At 39.2% G+C, this 22,586-nt stretch overlaps 2 protein-coding genes across 3 annotated transcripts in view; both read left to right on the top strand.

Annotated features, from left to right (window-relative positions):
- The window catches only part of MAMDC2 (MAM domain containing 2), a 68,074-nt gene extending 61,982 nt beyond the window's left edge, over positions 1-6,092 (top strand). The window contains exons 12-14 of one of the 2 annotated variants that reach the window (XM_038170708.2): positions 3,286-3,545; positions 4,671-4,755; positions 5,101-6,092. In XM_038170708.2, coding sequence (XP_038026636.1) covers positions 3,286-3,545; positions 4,671-4,755; positions 5,101-5,162 — 407 coding nt within the window. In that variant the 3' untranslated portion in view covers positions 5,163-6,092. Of the gene's footprint in view, positions 1-3,285; positions 3,546-4,670; positions 4,756-5,100 lie in introns of those variants that run through there. The other variant, XM_038170709.2, reaches the window with a different exon arrangement.
- A 3,821-nt stretch (positions 6,093-9,913) lies between these two features.
- SMC5 (structural maintenance of chromosomes 5) overlaps positions 9,914-22,586 on the top strand; it is a 49,289-nt gene continuing 36,616 nt past the window's right edge. The window contains exons 1-8 of the mRNA XM_038169928.2: positions 9,914-10,077; positions 11,228-11,369; positions 12,335-12,387; positions 13,893-14,055; positions 15,313-15,447; positions 16,453-16,593; positions 18,279-18,440; positions 21,980-22,051. Coding sequence (XP_038025856.2) covers positions 9,944-10,077; positions 11,228-11,369; positions 12,335-12,387; positions 13,893-14,055; positions 15,313-15,447; positions 16,453-16,593; positions 18,279-18,440; positions 21,980-22,051 — 1,002 coding nt within the window. The 5' untranslated portion in view covers positions 9,914-9,943. The remainder of the gene's footprint in view (positions 10,078-11,227; positions 11,370-12,334; positions 12,388-13,892; positions 14,056-15,312; positions 15,448-16,452; positions 16,594-18,278; positions 18,441-21,979; positions 22,052-22,586) is intronic.

Below are 22,586 nucleotides of genomic sequence, written 5' to 3'. Positions count from 1 at the left end.
GCCCTCTCCCAAACACTTAGATTCTGCAAATATTCCCTAAAACAAAAATGCGAACAGTTGGGTGGGAGCTCATCTCTTCCACATACACAACTTCCTATTTGAACTTCGAACAAAACATGGGTAATACAAAAGCAGTCCTGCAGAGCTTTTATCTTGAAAATCTGGTTTATCACCCACTTATGCCATTTTATTCTTTGAATGATGTAGGTGAGTAGGGCCCCCATTATCATGAGTGAGTTCACACAAAACTGCATCCAAATTCTCCCCCACCTCTGACTCTCCCAACTATAGTACCTGCTGACTTTTGGAAATGAATTGCTGTGTTGGGCACTTGGGTTCCTGCAGAAGACCTCCACATCAATTCCACTGATGCCAGTATAACAAATGAAACTGCCCTAAGGGTTGTGAACTTTAAATGCTTACGTGGGTTTAAAATTATTTTTGCTGCCTTTAGATTTGCCCTCATTCACAAGGGACAGTATCCATTCAACAAGTCATTCAACAAGATCATTGCAGACAAGCTAGCATACATACTGTAGCAATCTAATGCAGTCTGCTAAAATTTTTAGCTGGGTCATTAAAGCAGTTGACCTGTTTAAAAGTCTCACCAAAAACTATTATTATTATTCACTATTATTGTATATCAACTGTGATTGAGTGTAAACTACATTATTATTATAAGCTACATATTGTGGAAAAGGATTTTCTTCTAGCTAAGGAAATGCATGTTTTGCCCTGCTTCTGATCACTTTATCTAAAAGCATGGCTTTCTGCACGTTCAGCAAAAAGTCTATTTAACATTCCCTAGTAAAATTTATTGAATATTTGCATGCAGAGCATGGAGATTAATTGCAGAGACAAATTTGTGGTTTGTGGGACTGTACAGACAAAATCCTGCACATTAAATTGAGAATGCAAATTGAAATGTTTCATTTAGGAACGAAATATCAGGCTGCAAAGAAATTACATTCTTCCACTGTTGGTTCTAAAAGGTGCAGATTCTAGGTAGAAATATGAATAGCCTTCAGAGATAAGGGAGTTTTAAAGCTTGAAATTCCTCTTACATGTTCTGAAATAAAAAACAAGAAGCATTTCTTACAAACCTGAGCAAATTCTGACCAGTTCTATCAGCTAAGTTATGCAAATAAAAAATCAGTCTATGTACAAATCAAGAACATTTTCCCAGTAATGATACCTTTGTGCTGTGGAATGATTTTCAAAAGGGATAATTTAAATTCTTGTCCATTTTCTATTTAGAAGTAGAGAAGAGGTGTAAATGTAATATTTGAAAAACTAATATTTAGGTAGTTAACTAGATGACAAATTGTCTCTAAGTCTTCGTTACCCTTATTGTCCAGTTTTTCTGCATCAACCAGCCTTAAAATAGGTGAGGATTTTTCCTAATGCTTTTTAAAGTTTATTTGGGAGGTGTTTTTTGAAATGTGGGTAACAATGTTGGAGAGGCCTCTGTAGGCTAACTCTATACTATCTGCCAGACTCTTCTCCATAATAAAATCTAAAAGGAGTACATCATATTAAAGATGTAGGTTATTTTGGTAAGAAACTAAGCTCAAATCTATCATAAGATTCAACATTCAAGCTCATTTGCTGCTTTTTTTTTTTTTTTTTTTTTTCCTATGAACATTCCTGAGATACTAGCATTTTTTCTCCTCTTTCAAATACTCAGTTTTTTGATTCTCATGTTTCCAAGGACAATATCCCTCTACTCGTAGAAGGACTTCAAGAGTTTCTTGCCAAAGAAAAAGAATGGGATTTTAGCATGTGTTTCTGACTTCAGATCCATTTTCAGTTTATGTACTTTGCTAAGTATTCCGAGATCTGAGACTGACAGTTTGCGTTTCTGGTGAAGCAAGAGAATCCTTTAAGCCTGGCCTGTGACAGGAGAATATGTTTACAGCAATGTAAACATTTATTCCTGGTAACACACATCTGTTTGCAGCAAAGTGTGTTGAGAAGTAATGTGGGTTTGAATTCACAAAATCAAGAGATAATCTAGTCTTTCCAATACATTTCTAATATGATTCAGGCCTAAAAACTAAAGGCAAGTTACTCTATGCTGCAGTGTAAGCTGCAGGTTTTGATGTCTAACTGAAGTAACTTTTAAGCATAGTGAATAACAAAATTCTTGCAGTCACTTGCACTAGATTTGGAATAAACAGCCTCAGGAATTCTCCAACAGACTGCACCAAATGATCTTTCCTTTACAGATCTGCAGCTGTAGATAATCATCCTTATCACCCTTTCTCTTTAGTGCTGCAGACCGCCAAACTGCAATCCTGGCTAGAGAGGATGACTTCAGCATGGGTTTGTTTAGGTAATAGGGCTTTGAATATCCTGAGAGACACATCTACCAGCTGCTCTGGCTGCTCTCAGTCTGTCTCCTGCCTCACTGATCCCCAGAAATCCCCTCACCCTCCTGGGGACCATCCCACCTCCAGTACTCACAGTGGCAGAAGGGCAGCTTTCCCACTCCAACACGACAAATAGGGAGTGATGGTACTGTATCAGGGGCTGCAGCAAAATCTGGATCCACCACATGCTGCAAAACAGCACAAAACAGCTGATACGTGCAGCAGATGGGATGTGGGGGTGTTTCTCAGTCTTCTGATTGAGCTTACTCCAGTTGGAAATCTCTAAATGATGGATCTCAGGGAGGTAGGGGGAATAATTTTTCCGCCACCACTTAATGACTGATTTTTCCACAGATCTGAGTTCATGGCAATCTCTCGTTCATTGATGGATTCTAGATAATCTAGTTTTCCTCACTTGTGTCACAGAACAGAAATGTCAATGATGTCATATGTGATTTAAAAGAGGCGCTTTGGTTCATTTGCTTTGTTAATAGCATTGGCTCTAAACATAGCCTAACCTGTACCCTTAGATGTATGTGCAACTATCCTTCTAGATCTGCAAATAGACCACTGTCAGAGTGCATTCCTTATTTAAGAATAAACGTAATTATTTTTTCTTACTTTGCATTGCTTTCTATTATGTATTTCATCAGATATACATGTACATAGCTTTTTTCTTTGTCTGTGTTCCTGTATTAGCATTCACAAACTTACAATAACTACAATACACAGCTATTATAGTATCACTAATACTGCAATTTACAAACATAAAAAAACAAATATGTCACTTACAAGGAAATATTCCTTATCAAGAGTTTCAGTCATAGGTTTGTATATTGGTGAGTATGTTGAGCATAATGAACAGATTGAGAGAATGTATTTTACTTTGCTAATAATTTTATGTCTTTTTAAGGATACTACATGTACATAGAGGCATCTGACATGGTCTATGGACAGAGAGCGTACCTAATTTCAAGGTCACTAAGAGGGGTCTCTGGAAAACAGTGCCTGACATTTTTCTACAACATGTATGGAGCTGGGACTGGATTATTAAGTGTTTATCTAAAAAAAGAAGGTGATGATGAAGAGATTCCTTTGTGGAGAAGGACAGGGGAACAAAGCATCTCGTGGCTAAGGGCACTAATAGAATATGAAAGTGATAGAACCTACCAGGTAAGAAAAAACAAACACAATGCAGTCAAAGTGGTGATTAAGCTGAATATGTGCTAGAAGCTAAGTTCTGGGTTGCATAAAAAAACACAGACAGCACTAAATGGACATCTGAACAAGCTGAAGTAATGCATAATTTATTACAAATGGAATGGAATGGGATAGAATAGATTAGAACAGAACAGAATAGAATAGTTCAGTTGGAACGGACCTTCAGAGATCATCTAGACCACTTCATGAACATAGTTCATGAATTCAGTAATTCAAAGTTATTATTTTTTAAATTACTTAAATGCCATTTTCTCATACTTCTTGCCAGTAGCAGTAGTTTTCATTTAGGCCACTTGTGCATTTTTTTCCTTCTGCCGTCTAAAGCCTTGTCTAATTTTGATATTATCAATAAGCTGTGATAAAAAAACCTTTGTCTTGCAGGCTGATCTTTCTGAGGTGGCACCAAATGCAAGGAACAATGCAAATTTAGAGCTCTGCCTTTGATTTCATCAGGGTGGGAATCTCAGTATTGCCAGAGCCAAAGTCTGCTTCTGTTTCTGTCAAAGAGAAAGCTAAACTGCTATTGACTGAAACAGCACTGGGTAGAATACTGCAATGATCGCTAACCAAAGATGTATTTGTATTTATTTTTTTCACTTTGCCTTATGACCCTGGAAAGTAATTAAAAACCAAACCAAAACCAAACTTTTTCAGTAAAAGCAAGTTTAGCTTCATCAGTAAGACCACAACAGAATACTGTAATTTTATTTTTTTTTCTCCTCAAGTCTTGCTTCACTTGGGCAACACCTGACTATTTAGGCCAAAAAGCAAGACAGACATACTAAATCATTGGAGTAAACTTATCAATGGTCTATAACACTGTCTTATGTCTTATCACATTGTGAAAGCAAATCTGTTCCCTTCATCAGAATACATCTCCAAATTCTCTAACCAAATAAATCAGTCCAGTGATGGAATCAGTCCAGTGATGAAGTATAAAACTTTTTTTTTTTTTTTTCCCAAGAAGCAGGCTTTCAGGACACACTAGATCCTTGAACAGACTGCATGGTTGGTTTTCTTTTTCAGCCCTTCTTTTGAGGCATGGGATCCATGAAAAGCTATATCTTATCTTTACAGATTATTTTTGAAGCAATCCGTGGGGTGTCGATAAGAAGTGACATGGCTATTGATGATATTCTGTTCCAAGCAGGACCCTGTTTAGGTAAGTTTAACTTTACGTTTCGTAGGAGACGTCTAGCAAGTCACATAGTACTTTTTGTACTTACACAGGTGATATGTTGTCCCTTGAATCCCCACTGGATGATCTGCTTTTAATATCATGCTGCTGTGTTAGTGCAGAATTTCTAGTTTTTACTAAGATGTGAGACCATCCTTCAGAATTCATACTAGTAAAAATCATACAGCACTTTTAACTGTATGGCAGTTGCATTTAAATCCAACAAGATAATTATACTCTGTTATGTCTTTTTATGTGTGATAAAAATGAAAGAAATTACAGTATTTCTCTTCCCCCCCCCCCCCCCCCCCTTTTTTTTTTTAATTCTAGAAGTGGAAGAAATTCAATTCTCATCAGGCTATCCCGACAGCTTAAATGAAATTGAGTATTAAATACAATACAGTCTGCTGAAAGGAATGGAGTGCATAGAAGGTTTTTACATGAGAAACTGCACGAACTGCTTATTTTAAAATGTGTTTTAAGTGAATACTGGACTGGTTTGGATATACAACAATGTATAGGAAGAACTCAGAGCACTCATGTTCCTCGCCTTCGCAATGAAATTATTGACTCAGGGCTTCTTAGACTGTTTTTTGTTGTTGTTGTTGTTGTTATTTTTTTCTCTTTTGCATGAGGTATCAATTATCATATAAAGGCTTCTCATTTTGCACAGATTGTTCAACACAGTATTTTAGTGCTTTATTTTTGTGTGTAAATCTTTCTGGTATATAGGTAAAAAGGGGAAAGCAAAGGTACACAATTAAAACCCAATATTGTGTTATCTTAAATCTGCATTCAGTGAATGTTTTGTGTTGGGTACAGAATGGATTTTTGTTAAGGAAATTATAAATATTTTTAAATAATAAAGAAAATTGTATAAGATACTACTAATATCCTACAGGTTAAGTGCAATTATTAATGAGACAATTCCCTCTGGGAAACTCTAACACTTTGCAGGCAATTTTTTGTGTTTTTGTATTCTTTTACTATAACAAATATCTTTGTCATCCTTATCAATAATAAGCTCACCTTTAGTACTCCAGTATAATTCAGTGTAATCTATTGCCATTTTGAACTATATGAAACAAAACCCTTTGAAACCATGTGTTTTCTGGCATACAAATCTTCTTTTCTAAATAAATTCATTTGTACACGCACAGAGAATGTACTTACAAGTTACCCAACCACAAATGCCTTGCAATTATATTGATAAGATACTGAATTCACACAACGTGTTAATTTTTAAGATTTTTTAATGTGTTTGTGTTTAAGGTTTTGTTTTGAAACTATTAAAACTTCCTAATAAAATATAACTTTGAAAATTGTCTGCTTCAGGCTTTCGTTATTGGTAAAACGAAAAACAACTAAACCTCATGTAACAGCCTGAATTCATTATTTTGAATATGAAGAAAAGGGGTCACTTCATGTAAGACATCCGACAGAAAGCAGAAGGAAGCACCAGTATTGACTCATACAGGTGGTGCTTGCAGCCACAACATTCAAGCAGTTTCTGCAAGATGTGAGCCCTGAAAAATAGGAACAGCCTTTGATACTTTGAGAACGAAGGATGCAGCATTTCTAATGGGCTCTAAGAATCTACAGCACTCAGGACATGCTGGATCAGGTTTCACGTTGATCTCAGGGTACTCAGCCTCCTGACCTGGAAGTCTGGGATGGGGAGCAGGATAAATCCCCCATGATTCAGGTGGAAACAGTCAGAGTCCTACTGCTCCACATGCACTGTCACAAGTCCATGGGGCCAGATGGGATCCACCCAAGGGTGCTGAGGGAGCTGGCTGATGTGGTTGCCAGCTGGCTGGATAGCTGGGCTCAGAGAGTTGTGGTGAATGAAGCTTTATTCAGCTGGTAACTGGTCACAGGTGGTGTTCCCCAGGAGTCAGTGTTGGGGCCCATCCTCTTTAATATCTTTATTGATGATTTGGATGAGGGAATTGAGTATTCCCTCAGTAAGTTTGTAGACGACACCAAGCTGGAGGGAAGTTTCGATCTGCCGGAGGGCAGGAAGGCCCTGCAGAGGGACCTGGACAGGACGGGCAATGGGCAGAGGCCAATGTGATGAGGTTCAACATGGCTAAGTGCTGGGTCCTGCACTTTGGCCACAAAAACCCCATGCAGTGCTACAGGCTTGGGGCAGTGCAGCTGGAAAGCTGTGCAGAGGAAAAGGATCTGGGGTGCTGCTTGCTGGCAGTGTGCCCAGGTGGCCAAGAAGGCCAAAGGCTTCCTGGCTTTTATAAGAAACAGTGTAACCAGCAGGACTTGGGAGGTGATTTTCCCTTGTACTCTGCTCTGGTCAGGCTGCACTTTGAGTACTGTGTTCAGCCTTGGGCCCCTCACTACAAGAAGGACATTGAGGCCCTGGAGCGTGTCCAGAGAAGGGCTACAAAGCTGGTGAAGGGCTGGGAGCACAAGTCCCATGAGGAGCAGCTGAGGGAGCTGGGGGTGTTTGGTCTGGAGAAGAGAAGGCTCAGGGGCAACCTTACTGCTCTCTACAGGTACCTGAAAGGAAGGTGTGTGGAGCTGGGGGTCAGCCTCTTCTCACAGGTAACTAGTGATAGGACTAGAGGGAATGGCCTCATGTTGCACCAGGGGAGGCTTAGTTTGGAAATTAGGAGACATTTCCTCTCAGAAGGAGTAGTCGGGCATTGGGATGGGTTGCTCAGAGAGGTGCTGGAGTCACTGTCCCTGGGGGTGTTTATGGAAAAGTTGGACATGGTGCTTAGGGACGTGGTTTAGTGGATGATAGTGGTGGTAGGGGGACGGTAGGACCAGATGATCTTGGAAGTCTTCCAAACTTAATGATTCTGTGAATGCTTTATATTGGCTTCACCCTGTACATTCACCCTGTACATTCAGAAGGAAAAATAAAAAAAGATCCAACCCTTTGCATCACTGTTAGGTTTTTCACACAAACAATTAAAGAGGTTGTTCCATTAAATACATTCTGTAATAACATCTATGTTTGCTCATTGACTGACATAGGAGGTTTATTATTTCCTAGAGACTGAGAGAGAGCCCAAAGAACTGACGTTTTAACTGCCTGTCCTAGCTACCTGCTGGTTACCGATCATTCTTCATATTATAGTATCATATTATCGCTTCAGTTGGACAGCTCAAGCTAAGCACTAAAAGACCTGGCATTTTATCAGTCTAGATCTGAACACAGCTGAAAAGTGTGAGTACCAGCACATGAGAGACCCACTGCTCCAAAAGGACTACCATGTAAGGTAAAATGCTAAGGACAGCACGCTTTTCATGCAGCGCGGCACACTGTCAGAAGCTTCTACCCCTCACACTTTGAAACAGTCTCACCCTCCCTCAAACAAACACTAGACATGAGATGTAAATTTTACTTAATCTTAACATTTCCTTTGGAAAGACAAAGCAAAAGAAAACTAAAAATCATCAGTTTGTTATTTCAAGTTTCTTAGTTACTTGGGAATGAATGAAGAAACCTTAAATATTCCTTTATGTTACTTTGGTTTGTGTTCATCTCCTTGCTGTTTTTTTTTCCCCATTTCTCTGCATGTTTTCTCTGTCCTTTTCCTGTCCATCTCCTGTGCCACTCCCACCCACCCAATGCCCTTTCTCTTTTTCCACCTTGCACGTAGTCTTTGTGAATATCATGAGCATTTTGCTCTCATTGCTAGCTAACTGCACATACTTGAGAGAGGGAGTTAGGAGAATCTTATCAAGTAGCGATAGAGAATACGCTGTGCAAACACAGATGGGAGGAGGTTATGGAAAAGACTCCTTGGAACTAATTTTAATACGAAGTGGGGACAGGTTATGAATACATATAGGCGTACTGGGAAACTTCATGCATATGTAAGTCTTTTCTGCATATAACCAAGGCACGTTGCTGCGTCAGGTGTGCACGACTTTGGCAGGACTACCCCCTGTGTGCCCAGTGCTGAATAAACACACCTACTGTACAATCTGACTGACTGTGGAGTGTGTTTTCCGCAAATCATACTTCTTACCACCGACTACTGTGTCCCAGCTCACCGCTCTTACATTTTGTATTGGCCCTTAAATCTTCCCTCTATTCTTTGAAGAACTCCTCTTAGCCCCAAGCACTGCCTACCTTGTGGCCTTCAGAGGCTCTTTTTTTCTAGCTCTTACTAGCATACACTCTCATCAGACCCTTGAAAATGCTCCATGATGAACTAGGAAAAGCAGATTTCTTCAGAAGAATCTGACAGGACTTATGTTGAAATCATTCCTTATTCTAATGCCTCCTTCTCTTTCAGCCTTAACTGTTCATTCATGGGTCCAACTCTATCTCTCTAGACTGTGAGCTTGAGACATAACTAATTTAAGAGACACTTTTTATTATACAGAACATTACCAGGAATTAATAAATCAACAAGTAATATAATAAGGAAATATACCAGTGTTACAGGTTTACAACTCTGTCTTTCTGCACTCTGTTACACAGAATCACAAAGCTATGAATTACCACAGATCTTACGAATGGCACAGAAATACTCTCAATTTGGTTATCCTTCCCTAGATATGTCATACTACTAGTGTGTGCTGCTGCTGGTTGTGCATGTACCCTTCTGGATATGAACCTGACGGAGAGTCCTGCCCCACATCCTGGGGTAGGCAGGTCAGCTGCACCGACAGCCCGTGTATCGGTGCTCTGAGCAGTTCCACGTGAGCACAAGTTTATTTCATTTTACTTTTTTTTTTTTTTTAATTTTATTTTAAAAATGCATTTATTTCACTTTTTTCCATTTATTTTTTTAATTTATTCATTTTATTTTTTTTCATTTTATTTTTATTTATTTTTTATTTTTTATTTATTTTTTATATTTATTTCGTTTCATTTCGTCTCCACCCTCCAGCAGCCTCCCTGCTGCCTGCCGACCCCCATCTCCACAGGCGGTGCTGAGGGCAGCGCCTCACGAAGCCGCCCCGAGGCCGCCCGGCTGTGCCGCCATCTTGCGGGAGCACGAGGGGAGCGCGCGTGCCGCGCGGGTGGGCGGGGCCCCCCCTCCCTCGTACCGCCCCCTTCCCTCCCAGCCAATAGGAACCCTCCCGGCGCGCTGCGGACCAATGGGAGGCCCCGCGGCGGCTGAGCCCGCCGGTGAGCGCCCCCCGTGCCCCCGTGCCGGAGCCGCGCTGCCCGCGCCGAGCGGGGGCCAAGATGGCGGAGGCGGTGCGGGAGGAGCGGAGCGCGGGCACCTCGGAGCCGGGCACCGCCGGGGCGCCGCGGGCTGCCCGGCAGCGGCCGCGCTTCATAGAAGGCTCCATCGTCAGGATCTTCATGAAGAACTTCCTGTGAGTGCGCGCCGCCTGTCGCGACAGAGCCGCGACAGAGGCTGCGGGGAGGGGCGGTGTGGTGGCTGCGGGGGCCGTTGGGGGGGCGGCTGCGGAGCCGTGAGGGGACGGCGGCGGCGGCCTGGTCCCGGCCGTTGGGCGCCCTCGCCCCTCGGTGAAAATATACACGCGTGTTTAAATGTCTATTTGTGTATTTATTCCTTTATTTGGAGCTGTTGTGGCGGTTTTGTGCTGATGGGTTCTGGCCAGCCTTGCAGGCTGCTGTCCTTAGCCTCCGGCGCGGGTCCTGCCGCACCGAGACCGGCCCAGCCTCGAACCCCTCCGTTGTAAGCCTCAGGGCTAGGCGCGCAAACGCGTCCTTTTCCAGCAGGACTGTCGTATTGTTAACACTTGAGTTTGTTTTTTTTTTTCTTTTGGTGCTGGTGCCCGCCAACTTCCTCTCTGCCAATAGGAATCAGTGTGTGAAGAGAACAGCGAGCGGTGGGTTTTATTATAAACATATGGAGTTAAGGGTTATGCCAATGCTATTAGTTGGCCGTGGTATTTTTTCTGTGGTTACTGAGTATGCTGTATGCACGTGCAGAAAGCTAATGTCTGATACAAGGTTAAAAAGTGTAAATCACTGATTCTGGGCCAACATTTCAGGTGCTTGTGAGTAACAAACACTAGTGCACACTGTCCAGCCTATCTGTATGAGGTACCACAGAATCCATAGACCTTGCAGAGCTGAAAACCCGTTTGCATCATATGGTTTAGGCTTGAATCTCCTGTGCCTGCAGTGCAGGTGGCAGCTGGCATCAAATTCAACAGACTTGACCGAACTCCCTGTGTGTGGTTGGTTTTAATGTCAGATTATATCAAGTCCTAAAAAGTCAGTAGGAATTGTCTTTTTGCATGTGTGTTGAGGTTTCATTCTTTATAACTATTTGTTGTGAAGAATACTGTTGTAAATGCTCTGGCAGGTAGGAATTCCTTCCCAAGTGTTTTAATGGAGTTCCAGTTTTCACTCTTGAGGTTTAATTACAGTATAATGGTTGAGAAATGAGTCTAGATTTGATAAACTCGTAATCTCTCGTATTTAATATAGTCAAAAAGTGGTTTTGAGGTGATTTATTGTGTATAATGTTCAAGAAAATACTGTCTTTTCCAGAACTTATGACATCTGTGAAGTACGTCCAGGACCCAACTTGAACATGATTGTAGGTGCTAATGGAACGGGAAAGTCTAGCATTGTTTGTGCCATCTGTCTGGGACTGGCTGGAAAACCTTCTTTCATAGGACGAGCTGACAAGGTGACTATAAACTTTCTTAATTTTCGTGTTTAATGTAAATTTCATCAAGAGCCTTGTCCAAAGGGATGGATGGATGGTACGTTTTCCTTGATTTACTTTGTTTTGTAAGAATATGAGGTGTGGGGATTGTGGAATGGCTTGCTCCAGGGACAAAGGCTTTTACCAAAGTGGTGGCCATACTTGTTGTTTTGTCTGAATTATCAAATGGAAACACCTGAATTGTACCTGAACGTAGAGTAGATTAGATGTTATTTCTGAAGATGGCTTCCACAGTAGCGTAGGAAAATGCCACCAATAGAAATAACATATTCCTGATGTGACTGAGAGTTTTTATAGAGCTATGCTACCTTTATGAATTCATCTATGATTTAATGTAGCGACTTAAATGATTTGGGGGTTGTGCTATTAGTTTTTTTCATTGCATCTATTGTTTTTTGTTCCCAAAAGATTATATAGTGATATTGTAGGAGTAAGTTTATTTGTGTGGTCTCCTTTTTTTTTTTTTTTTTTTTTTTAAGTTTTTCCTTTTGTTTCTGTGGATATTGTGGTTAGGTGGAACATATTTTGGTAGTTCTTTGGAGCTCTAAATCTGGGTACCTAAATGATTGTATGTATTCTGTGATTGTAGCTCTGTCTTGAGAAAATCTTAAGTATGGAAATTGCCTGGATGGTATTTTCATGTTTATATACTATTATCCAATGAGAATGAACCTTATAGTTGAAATTGATGACAAACTGTTAATCAGTGGAGGAAACTCTAATGCTGCTAGTTAATGAGGAAGTTAATACCATCCTCCTTTATTCCGAGGTAGTAAACTGATAAAACAATTTTTTGTTGTTATTGTCAGTTTTCAGTAAAATACACCATTACTGCAACTCTATAATACAAATACATGTTTTTGTAAGAGATTACATCTTAATACAGAGTTACTTTGCAATAATAACTTACATAATTCATTTTGTAGGTTGGTCTCTTTGTAAAGCAGGGGTGCCTGAAAGGTGTGGTAGAAATTGAACTGTAAGTAGTAAAATTATATTTTCTTATTAATTTTTAATTAGATTATTTCCCCACACAGTTGCTCACAAAACTCTAGAACAAAATCTGTACAGAGTATGCAGAGATCTTTATTTAAGCTGATGATTTTTGTTTTTTCTTTTTTATTGTTGTTTCTCCTGAACTTTACAACTTTAAGCTTTTAAAAAATCACTCAAAAAAAAAAAAAAGCAGTGATAGTTTGTCCTGATTTCACTTTCTGAAGCATTTTACCTTTTCTTGATGCAAAAACAATACAAGGACAAAGACTGATGCGTATGGTGTGTTTAGCTTTTGATGATACTCAAAGATCAGGTGATTTATGTGCAGTCTGTACTGCTGTCATGTCGTAGTGGTTGGAAGTGATTTAAAAAGGATAAAAAACAAGTCTAAATTCTTAAAAAAAAAAAAAAAAAAAGACAATAATAATTAAAAAAAAAAAATGTTCTGTCTTTACTTTCTTGTACTGATACCCCTGATGTGAGTGGTTCCTCTGCATTCTTACTGCAAATGTTACTGAAGCAAAGCAGAAGAAAAAAGTAGATCTGACTAATTCCAGATAATGTAGTCTTCTAGGTAAGATTAATGAATAAGATTAATCTATTTTATACAAGATAGAGAAACTGAAATATCATTTGGAGTTAGCCTGTAAAATCAGGTTAGTAACTTGCATTTATTTTATGGTTATAGGGTAATACTACATGGTTCCAGTATTTAGTGCTAAACTGAACAGAAAAAGCTAAAGAGAAACTATCCTAACAGAGTTTCTCAGTATCTGCTTTTGGGTAGAGATCTTAATTTGAAACTGCAATAGCAGTGCAATAGTGTAGGTTGCCTTGATAAGCCTTAACCTGCTATGTGGCTACACTAAATAGAATGTAGAGCTAATAAAACGACTTAGATCCTTAATTTGTATAAAAGTTGGCCACCTTGATCAAATTGTATATAAAGTAAATTGTGGGCAATTGATGCTTTTTTACTCTTCTTTAAAAGCAGAAAAAGGAATTATTTTTCATTCAGTATGATATTGTTCGCGTTTTCAGGTGGAATATGTATACACAGCTTATTGATTGAGTTCTGTACATTAATATTAAACTTTAAGAACTTGGTGCTGGTACAGTTCCTGCATACCAAGTTTAAAAGTATTTTTAATTTGAAAGAGGAAGCTTTATATATAAAACTACTCCATATGTAACAACTTTTAAATGATTCATGCATTCATCAAGAATATGTTATATATGTAAATAGCTACGTCTGAGTTAAGATTTGCAGATATTTGTGATGTCATCAGTGTTGCACAGGAGACATGGTGGGATTCATTCATCATTAAAATATTGTACACTATGTGAAACAATATGAATCTGTCTCTGCTGTTCAGTTTTTAAATATTTAAGTATCAAATAAGTTTTTAACATGGTAACTAATGTATTCTGACATCTGGTGACCCTTCTATACTCTCAAAAAATGTAAATACTTTTTTTATTAATCAGGTCTAAGGCACCTGAGAATATCATTATCACACGGGAAATGCAAGTGGTGAACAACACATCAACGTGGTTTATCAACAGAAAACCAACAACTCTGAAAACAGTAGAGGAACAGGTCGCAGCCTTAAACATCCAGATGGACAATTTGTGCCAGTTTCTTCCTCAGGTATGAAGGAATTTTGAGAGGCAGTGTAGTTGCAGTGAGAGGGTTTTGTAGTTTATTTCCAAATCCTGCGTCATTTCAGCAATTTAATTGGACCACACAAAGGATGAGCATGGGGACGTAGCCATACTGGTGGGATGTTGAAAGAAGGAAGGAACTATGTGGCCTTTAGGGTTTCTTAACTGGACAGTTCCGTACCTGCTGTCTGTTGACACTGAAAGGGAAGCTGCTGATGTTGTTTGGGTAGCAATGATACCAGTATTACCTCTCTGTCCTGCCACTAATGCGGCAACAAATCTGTGGGGAAATTTATTTAAATAAGGTCTTGAGATCTAGCACCATTTCTGTGCCTTTATCTGCATGGTTCCTGCATCCCTGCCTTCCGCAGTCATTGTCTGCATGTGCTTTTCTTTAGTTACATCCAGACAGTTCCTCATGACTAGGTCCTCTACTTGGCAAGTGAAGGCAAAGAGTTGTCTGGATTTCTCTTTCAGAGATCCAGGAAGTAGCCCTATTAAATGATCTTGTAGTTGCAACAGAGACTGCTGCTAGAGCCTTCCTATAAGCTCCTGTGGCTTAAACTGTTTCTTGAGCATAAGGTAGGACTTAATGGTATTCAGAATCAAACTTGGTAAAAAATAAAATTGTCCTGATGGAAAATAGCTCATGAAGGAAGGAGAAGACTAATGAATGCCAGGTGCTGCTTTGATAGCTGAATCCATGCATGGGAAGGTTAGGGTTTCTGTGCAGATAGCTATGTTGGATCACAGTTACACGCTTAAAAAAATTTTTATGGTGGGTTGATTCTGAAGACCTTTCTAGCTCATGGGGATCATCAGAGATAGTAGTAAAAGGGAACCCTATCAGAGCCTAGCCAGTCATGACTTTTTTTCTCCTCTTCAAGGAGAAGTGTGTTCATGAAGAAAGGCTGAAAAAAAGTGAATTCTCTGAGCTGAGCTGTCTCATTCGGAAGAATGATAGCCAATTCAGAAACAATGAACCAACCTTTGTCCTCAACAGGTACCCTCAAGCTGCTGAAAAAGCCAAGAGCTAAGGTTTAAGCTCAAATCATGCCAGAACAGCTCCAGGAAAACCTTGTATGAAATTTTACGAATTCCAGAGGTGGTTGTCCTATGCTTAATCATGTCAGAACTATCAAAGAACTGTACATCAGGTGTTTGTGAAACTATTTAAATCCAGTATTGCTGTCCTTCACTATTATAACTAAAACTGTATTGTTACAACTTCTTTATTTCATAGGACAGAGTTGGAGAATTTGCAAGACTGACTAAGGTTGAATTGCTTGAAGCCACTGAAAAATCCATTGGCCCTCCAGAAATGTACAAATATCACTGTGAACTGAAAAACTTCAGAGACAAAGAAAGAGAACTAGAGGTAAACATGCACATTGTACAGACAGAATTTACATAATAAAATGTTATGTGAGTTCTTACTCACATAAAGTTTTTTGTCCTTTAAGAGTTGTCAACTGTTAGGAGGTGTTCCTTTGCTTTAATCTTGCTTTCCATTAATTATGGGTGAGATTGTTGCCTGCTACTACTTTTTCCTGGTTAGGAGTAGTCACATATTAAAAGGAAAAAAGATAATTGTAAGCAATATGGTGCAACCTTGTTGCTGTCCTTTTGTTAGTATGCAGGATCTTTCCCTGACACTCAGTTGTGCTGTGAATTTACCAGGCTTTGTAATCTGTACAGAGATGTTACTGCTGGGAATGGTGTCTTGGGAGCACTGTTCTGGGAACAGTGCCTGTCATTATCAGTGCGGGCCATTTTAATTCTTTGTTCTGCTGTTCCTTATATTTGTGCAAATCCATGTATTTCCACTTATACGTACTATATTCAAATACCAACCTTAATATTTCTGTTACAGATCTGTACAAGAACTTTCAGAAGTATTTTTACAACTTGTATTTAGCAAAATCAGTTATGGTTGTTTAGAAACTTCTAGATTAATCAGTCCATGAGCTGTAGGGATGATATTTTTTCTTTAAGTGTTTTAATCTTTCAGTGAAGAAATTTTTCCTAATATCCAACCTAGACCTTCCCTGGTGCAACTTAAGGCCATTTCCTCTTGTTTTACCAATTGGTGCTTAGGAGAAGAAGAGACCGATTCCTGCCTTGCTATAGCCTTTTGTAAGGCAGCTGTAGAGTGTGATAAGGTCTCCCCTGAGCCTCCTCTTCTCCAGGCTAAACAACCCCAACTCCCTCAGCTGCTCCTTGTAAAACTTGTTCTCTTGGCCCTTCTGCAGCTTTGTAGCCCTTTTTTGGACACACTCAAGTACCTTGATGTCCTTGTAGCGAGGGGTCCAGGTATGGATAATTTCTGAAAAGTGTTTTCATAGAGTAGATGCTGTAAATTATGAAATGCATATTCTTACAGAATTTGTGCAAAGACAAAGCTTACTCATTGGAGAAAATGAAACAGAGGGTTGAACGATACAAACAAGATGTTGAGAGATACCATGAATGCAAGCGCCATCTAGACCTTATTGACATGCTTCAGAGAAAAAGACCTTGGGTGGTAAGATTTAATTTTATTTTCAGTGTTTCTCTTACCTGACGTGTTTTTCTTACAACTGCAATACTAGAACTATGTCGTGTTGAAGGGATTTTTTTAATCTTAAATTGCATTATCACATCTTTCTCAGAATATTTTTCTGCTTTACAAGAAAAGATATAACAAAGAAAGAATTTTGACAGAGTAGTCTAAGTAGATATATTTGTGATTATTTTTTTATGTTTACAAGTGTGGTGATTAAATTACTAACTAGGAAAAAGTGGCTGTGTTGGTTTCACACTGATGGGCAGCTAACTCAATCACACAGCTCTCCCCTCCTAAAAAGGAAAGGGGAGTAAAATATGGTGGGGAAAAAAGGCTAATGGGTTGAGATAACAAGGAGATCACTCATCATCACAGGCAAAGCAAACTCAGCATAGAGAGATTAATTTATTGCCTGTTGCTAACAGACAAGAGCTGTAAGAAGCTATGAGTAAACTAAAAACACTTTACCTCTCTCCTCCTGAGCAGCTCAGGGGAATGGGGGTTGTGGTCAGTACTTAACACTTTGTCTCTGCCATTCCATCCTCCTCACTGTCTTCCCTGCTCCAGCCTGATGTCCCTCCCACAGGATGCCATCCTTCCTAAATTGATTTTGTGTGGGCTTCCCACAGGCTGCAGTTCTTCAAGAACCAATCCAGTATGGGTCTGTACCATCAGGTCAATCCTTCAGGAATTGACTGCTCCAGTACGGGCAGCAGCTCCCCTCCAAACCCCTGCTCCTGCGGGGGCTCTCCATGGGCCGCAGCCTCCTCCAGGCCACATCCACCGGGGGCTCCTCCACCCACGGGGGGGGGCTGCAGCGTGGAGATCTGCTCCATGTGGGGCCCATGGGCTGCAGGGGGACAGCCTGCTCCACCAGGGGCCTCTCCCTGCACAGCCCGCAGGGGAACTGCTGCTGCCTGCCTGGAGCACCTCCTGCTGCACTGATTTTAGTGTCTGCAGTATTCTACAGCCTTCCCCCCCCACCTCCTGCTACTAAAGCCTTGTTATGTTAACCCAGTACAGTGGCAGATAGTGCAAAATGGACAGAGCTTGCAGGCAATCCCTTTTTTTTTTTGTGTGTGTTATTTTAAAGCTCAGAATAATTCAGGGCTCCCTAGATAGTGACTTGTTATTGTAGTGTTTGGTGGGAGGATTTGTATGCATGTGTTGTCTTTTTTTTTCTTCCTCCCCGAAAGTTTTGTTCTTCCCTTCTCCCCTTCAGTTTACTACAGTTTTATGTATGTTTCTAGCTCTGATCCGTCTAACTTTTTCTTTCTCCTGAAAATTTCTGTGCTTACTTGCTCCTTCGCTTGAGGACTTCTGCCTAATTAATGCTCAAAGTATAGACAGAAGGGGCTAAATTAGTTTTTGGATGCTGATCCAAGATGGGTTTAAAGGCAAAGCTGTTGGTCATATATTCTGCTACTTCTGTTAGTTGAGAGCCACTAACTGTGTGCCCTGTTCAGTGGGGATTGAACAATCTCTGTATCTTCGATAGTCACTACTAACAGGTGGATTACTTAAGTAGTCATGCTAACACTGGTTCCTGTATGAGACTTTTCTCTTAAAACCTGTGTTCAATTACATAAAACGTTAAAGCAGTATAAATAATACTGGAAAGGAAGACAGAAGTCTTTAATTATTTTACTTGCAACTTTTCCAAGGAATATGAAACTGTTCGTCAGCAGCATGAGGAAGTAAAACAAATCCGAGACCAGGCCAGGGAAGAACTGAAGAATCTGAAGGAAATGCAGTCTCCACTTGTGAAAAAAATACAAGAAACTGTAGAATCTTTTAAGATTCTGGATAAGAAGATAAAATGTATGGTAGGTAATTTAAGTTCAGTTATAGTATTCAGGTGTTCTTTGTTCAGATCTGCGAAGAGTGTCATCTTTCTTTCTAGTGTGGGAGATGTCAATAAAAGTACTGTAATTCTCTGCAGGACTATCATGTACAGTTCAGGCTCCAGTAGTCATTGTAAAAATTTTTGGATGAATAATCAAAGTTAACTGATCACATGAGAATATTTACAGTAGTGAGTTCTACTTGAAGATAACTGTAATTCAAATCAGATAACCTGGTGTAAAGGTACCTGTGACACTGCTGTCATGATGCAGCTTGTAGAATCAGGCTGAAACTTTACTTGAATGTAATTTAGTGCACTGTGAGTTACTACACTCTCCATGTGCTTTCTTTGAAAGACAAAACAAATCAAAAAACCCAAAATTGCAATCAAGCAAAAAAACAGATTGAAGAGTGGTACTGGTGTGAACAACAGAAATCTTACCAAGAACAGTTGTAGTCAGACTTTGGATTCAGAGCTCCACAGTGCTGCAAGAGTTTATTACACTGCTATATGAAATACATGTATATAAAATTCTTAAAAAGTTGGTTTTATTGAAGTGGGGTGTGGCTTTTTTGTTTATTTTTGTTGTTACTGTTCTTTGTTTTTAAAAATTAGGTGCTCTTCCTTAGAGGAGAGTTAATGGATGGAAGCTTCAATTGATTTTCATAATTTGGAAAGGGCCTTTGTGTTTTGTTTTCATGGCTTAGTGTTATCCTTCTGTGTTTTAGTCATATCTCATTTTTACCTAATGTTATACTAATGCTTATATATATATGTATATGTTGTGAACAGGAAGGAGTTTTGCTGCTTCCACAGTTCCTAGAGGTATTGGTCTATCTTCATTTAGAAGTTACCCCCTGTGTGCATCAGAAGCATATGGAAAAATAGTGAACACTTTAGTTTTAACTTGCAAAGAGTGTTCTTATATAGGCTGTTCACTACAGAACTGTAAAAGTGGAACTGGGGGAATGTGCTACCAGGTTGACTCATGCTCTTGATGGACTAACTCTTGAATCAACTTGTTTCTACTGAATCTAAACCTGTGAAGTGTTATATAAACAATATACTACATATTCACAAGGTTAGCTTTATTCTGAAGTCATGCTTCTTTTGGGCTCAGAGAATGTATTAGGTGCGTTTTGATCTATAGAATTCCAGAAGCCAAAAAGCTGCAAAGAAGGAGAGATGTGACATTTGAAGTAAATTAACCATAGAAGACTTACTGAAATATTCTAGTCTTGCTTTCTAGTTTCTTTTGAAGCAGGGTGTGTTCTGCCAGTGCTGTCACTAGTTTTAACCCAAGGCAAAACCTCAATGACTTTAAGTACCATACCTTCAAATTACTTTGATTGCTAGTTCTTCAGAAACTCTTCACTTCTTTAAAGACACAGCTTGAATTCATTATAGCTTAAAATTTAGTCCTTATAGATGCAAGGATTTGAGTATTTCAGGGATAATTATACTATCAGCCAGCATGAGTTGAGTGATTTTTACTATGAAAGCAGTGTAACTTTATTTGTGTAAATTTCTTCTTTTTTTTTTTTTTAATTAAACATTTAGTTGGGCATTAAGGGAAAGCAGTGTAGCATTTCAAGTTGACTCTTTCAAACACAGACCTGTAAGTATGACTGTCTCCAGGCCCTTTGGTCCAGGCTTATTTCTGTTATCAAATAACCGTAATCCTGACTACCTCTTGAGATTTACTCTTGGCTTGAAGATAAGCATGTGAGAGCAAAAATCTTTGGTATGTTTTGTTAGCAGAAAGCCAGTCATGGTGTTACAGATTTCCTATAGTATGAAAGTAAAGACAGTGTTAAATCTGGAAAGAAATTAAAGTACCCAGAGAGTGCATGACTATTTCTGTTGTTTGTGTTTAAACCCTTGTAAGTGTTTGGTTAGATTAAGAACTGTGAGTAAAGTTTTGTGCTTAGGGTGGGTGGGGTGTGCAGATTCTGAATAAAATAAATCTACCCATTTTGGAGGAAGAGGTTGATAAAATTGTGTGAGAGAATGCTGGAATAGTTTCTGCTCCAGACTCTTGGACCTTTGAAAAGGGTGCAATGCAATTTGGGTAGTACTTCGTAGTATAAAGCAGTTTTTTGTGGTTGTACCGCAAAAACTTTAAAACAAGATTGTTGTTGTTAATCTATTCAGTAAGTTGGTACATATAAATACATGATAACTGAAAATGTAATGATAATTGAAAAACTGGATTCCAGTTCTGTAATACTCTCCTGACTTTGAGATGCTTCAAATTTTTTCTGTGAACATTTAGCATCAATTTCCCAGGAAAGGCTTTCTTCTTCTTCATAGTGCCAGCCTGTGCACTTTTCAGACAGCGCTGTGGAGTCAGTACTGTATCGCGATCAACTGCAAGACCAAGGCATGCCATTCCATCTTGTCTCCAACTGCAGAGTCAAGGCCTTTAAGTTATGTTCGCCTTTTAGGTTGCGAGATGAGTTGCATAATCTTATTTTCTGTTCTTTGCGCATCTTAGCTTTTCAGTGTGACATATTTTGTAGGAAGAAATTTCTTCTGGCTGGAGTGCTGTTTTTATTTACCTGTCTGCACTGGAATTTACCCACAGGATTCCCGTCTTTCGGCCTTTTTAGTTCAGGAAAGGAGTTGAATTTGTTCAGAAAGCACAGTACGCTTCCTCTGTGATCATAATTCTATTTGATTATGCAACTTGCAATTAGTAGCTTTTTCTAACTACTTTTTCCAACTGAAAATCTTTTAAACCTGTTAATTTAAGCCACACCACAACTCAAATCTTGTAATACCGCATTGAGATAATGTGAGGAGTTTGAAGGTTGCCAAGTTTATGTCTTTTCCTCTCATTGCACTTCCTAGGTAGCCTCCTTAGACAAATGGGCCTTCACTGCTCTTATTCCTCTTGCTATGACAAGTAACAGAGACAATTTGTAATTCGGGAAGGTTTGGAGGGTTGGGAGGATGGTGAAAGAGATTGACAGAGACTCAGTTACTTACTTGGGCATTGGAGACTTTCAGTATTCAACTGGACATGTGCCTTAGTAACATGGTTTAGTAAGACCTGCTTTGAGCAAGGGATTGCACAGGGTGACTTGACTTCCAGGAGTTCCTACCAACCTGTATTGTTCTAAGTCAATTTGGAAAAAGAGGCAGTAACTTTTTTCAGTTTAAGGGTCTGAATGTAACTTTTTTGTTTGTTTAAATCAAAGGTGGAATTATTTTAATAAAGATTAGGTTCAGATGCTTCCTCTGTGCCAGAGTTTGCAGATCCATAGCTGATCTTGCATGATTGTGAACAGATTATATGTCAATGTTCAGTTTTGTACAAATTACTGAAAATGTATGTGTTACAGATTGAAGTAAGAGTAATAATAAGATGATGAGCTTGTCTTTGTCAGTCATAAAAATTCACTTACAGCTTTCTGTAAAAATCAGTCACACTTGAAGGAATTTTCAGTATATACATAACTAAGCATTTATTCCGCGTTTTATTACTATCTAATTTAAATATGTTGTTGTATGCAGGCTGGTGAAATCAAGGAGGTTTCCCAAAAATGTAAACAAAAGCAAGATGCTTTGGAGATGAAAGATAAGCAAGTAAGAGTCTTGATTTTTGACTTTTTGGTGCTTTTTTGTTTAATACATTAATTTGGTACTAGCTGTGGCACATCCTGTGTGCAGGTAGAATTCTACTCCTTAAATTCTGCAGTAAAACTTTTTTTTGTCTATTCTTCAGTCAGATGTCAGAGATTTCTCTACAAGCACTAGCAGCATTTTTATACTCCACTTCTAGTATACAATGAATCTTTGCACCTTCTGGGCAGAACAGAATCTCCTGAGAATCAAATGCCCATTACTTTGAACACCAGTTGCTATTAGATAGTTATAGGATACATAAAATCAGTTACTTTGATGCAACAAACTTTTAGAATGGACCGTGTGTATATGAGCAATATTTTGCAGGCTTTTCTTGAAAAGTTACAGCCTTGGTAGTACAGTAATACAGCATTAAAAACTCCCTCAAATACTCTGTGCAAGAGACTTTGGTTTTTGCTTCTGCTAACTAAAAGCATTTTTAAAGAAGGCGCTGCAAAAATCTGTTGCAAAGAAGAATTGCTGTTCTTCACTTATG

This window comes from Anas platyrhynchos, chromosome Z (assembly GCF_047663525.1).
Source record: "Anas platyrhynchos isolate ZD024472 breed Pekin duck chromosome Z, IASCAAS_PekinDuck_T2T, whole genome shotgun sequence".
Classification (NCBI taxonomy): Eukaryota; Metazoa; Chordata; class Aves; order Anseriformes; family Anatidae; genus Anas; species Anas platyrhynchos.
Note: the sequence above shows the minus strand (reverse complement) of the source record. Positions and strands in the feature narration are given on the sequence as shown.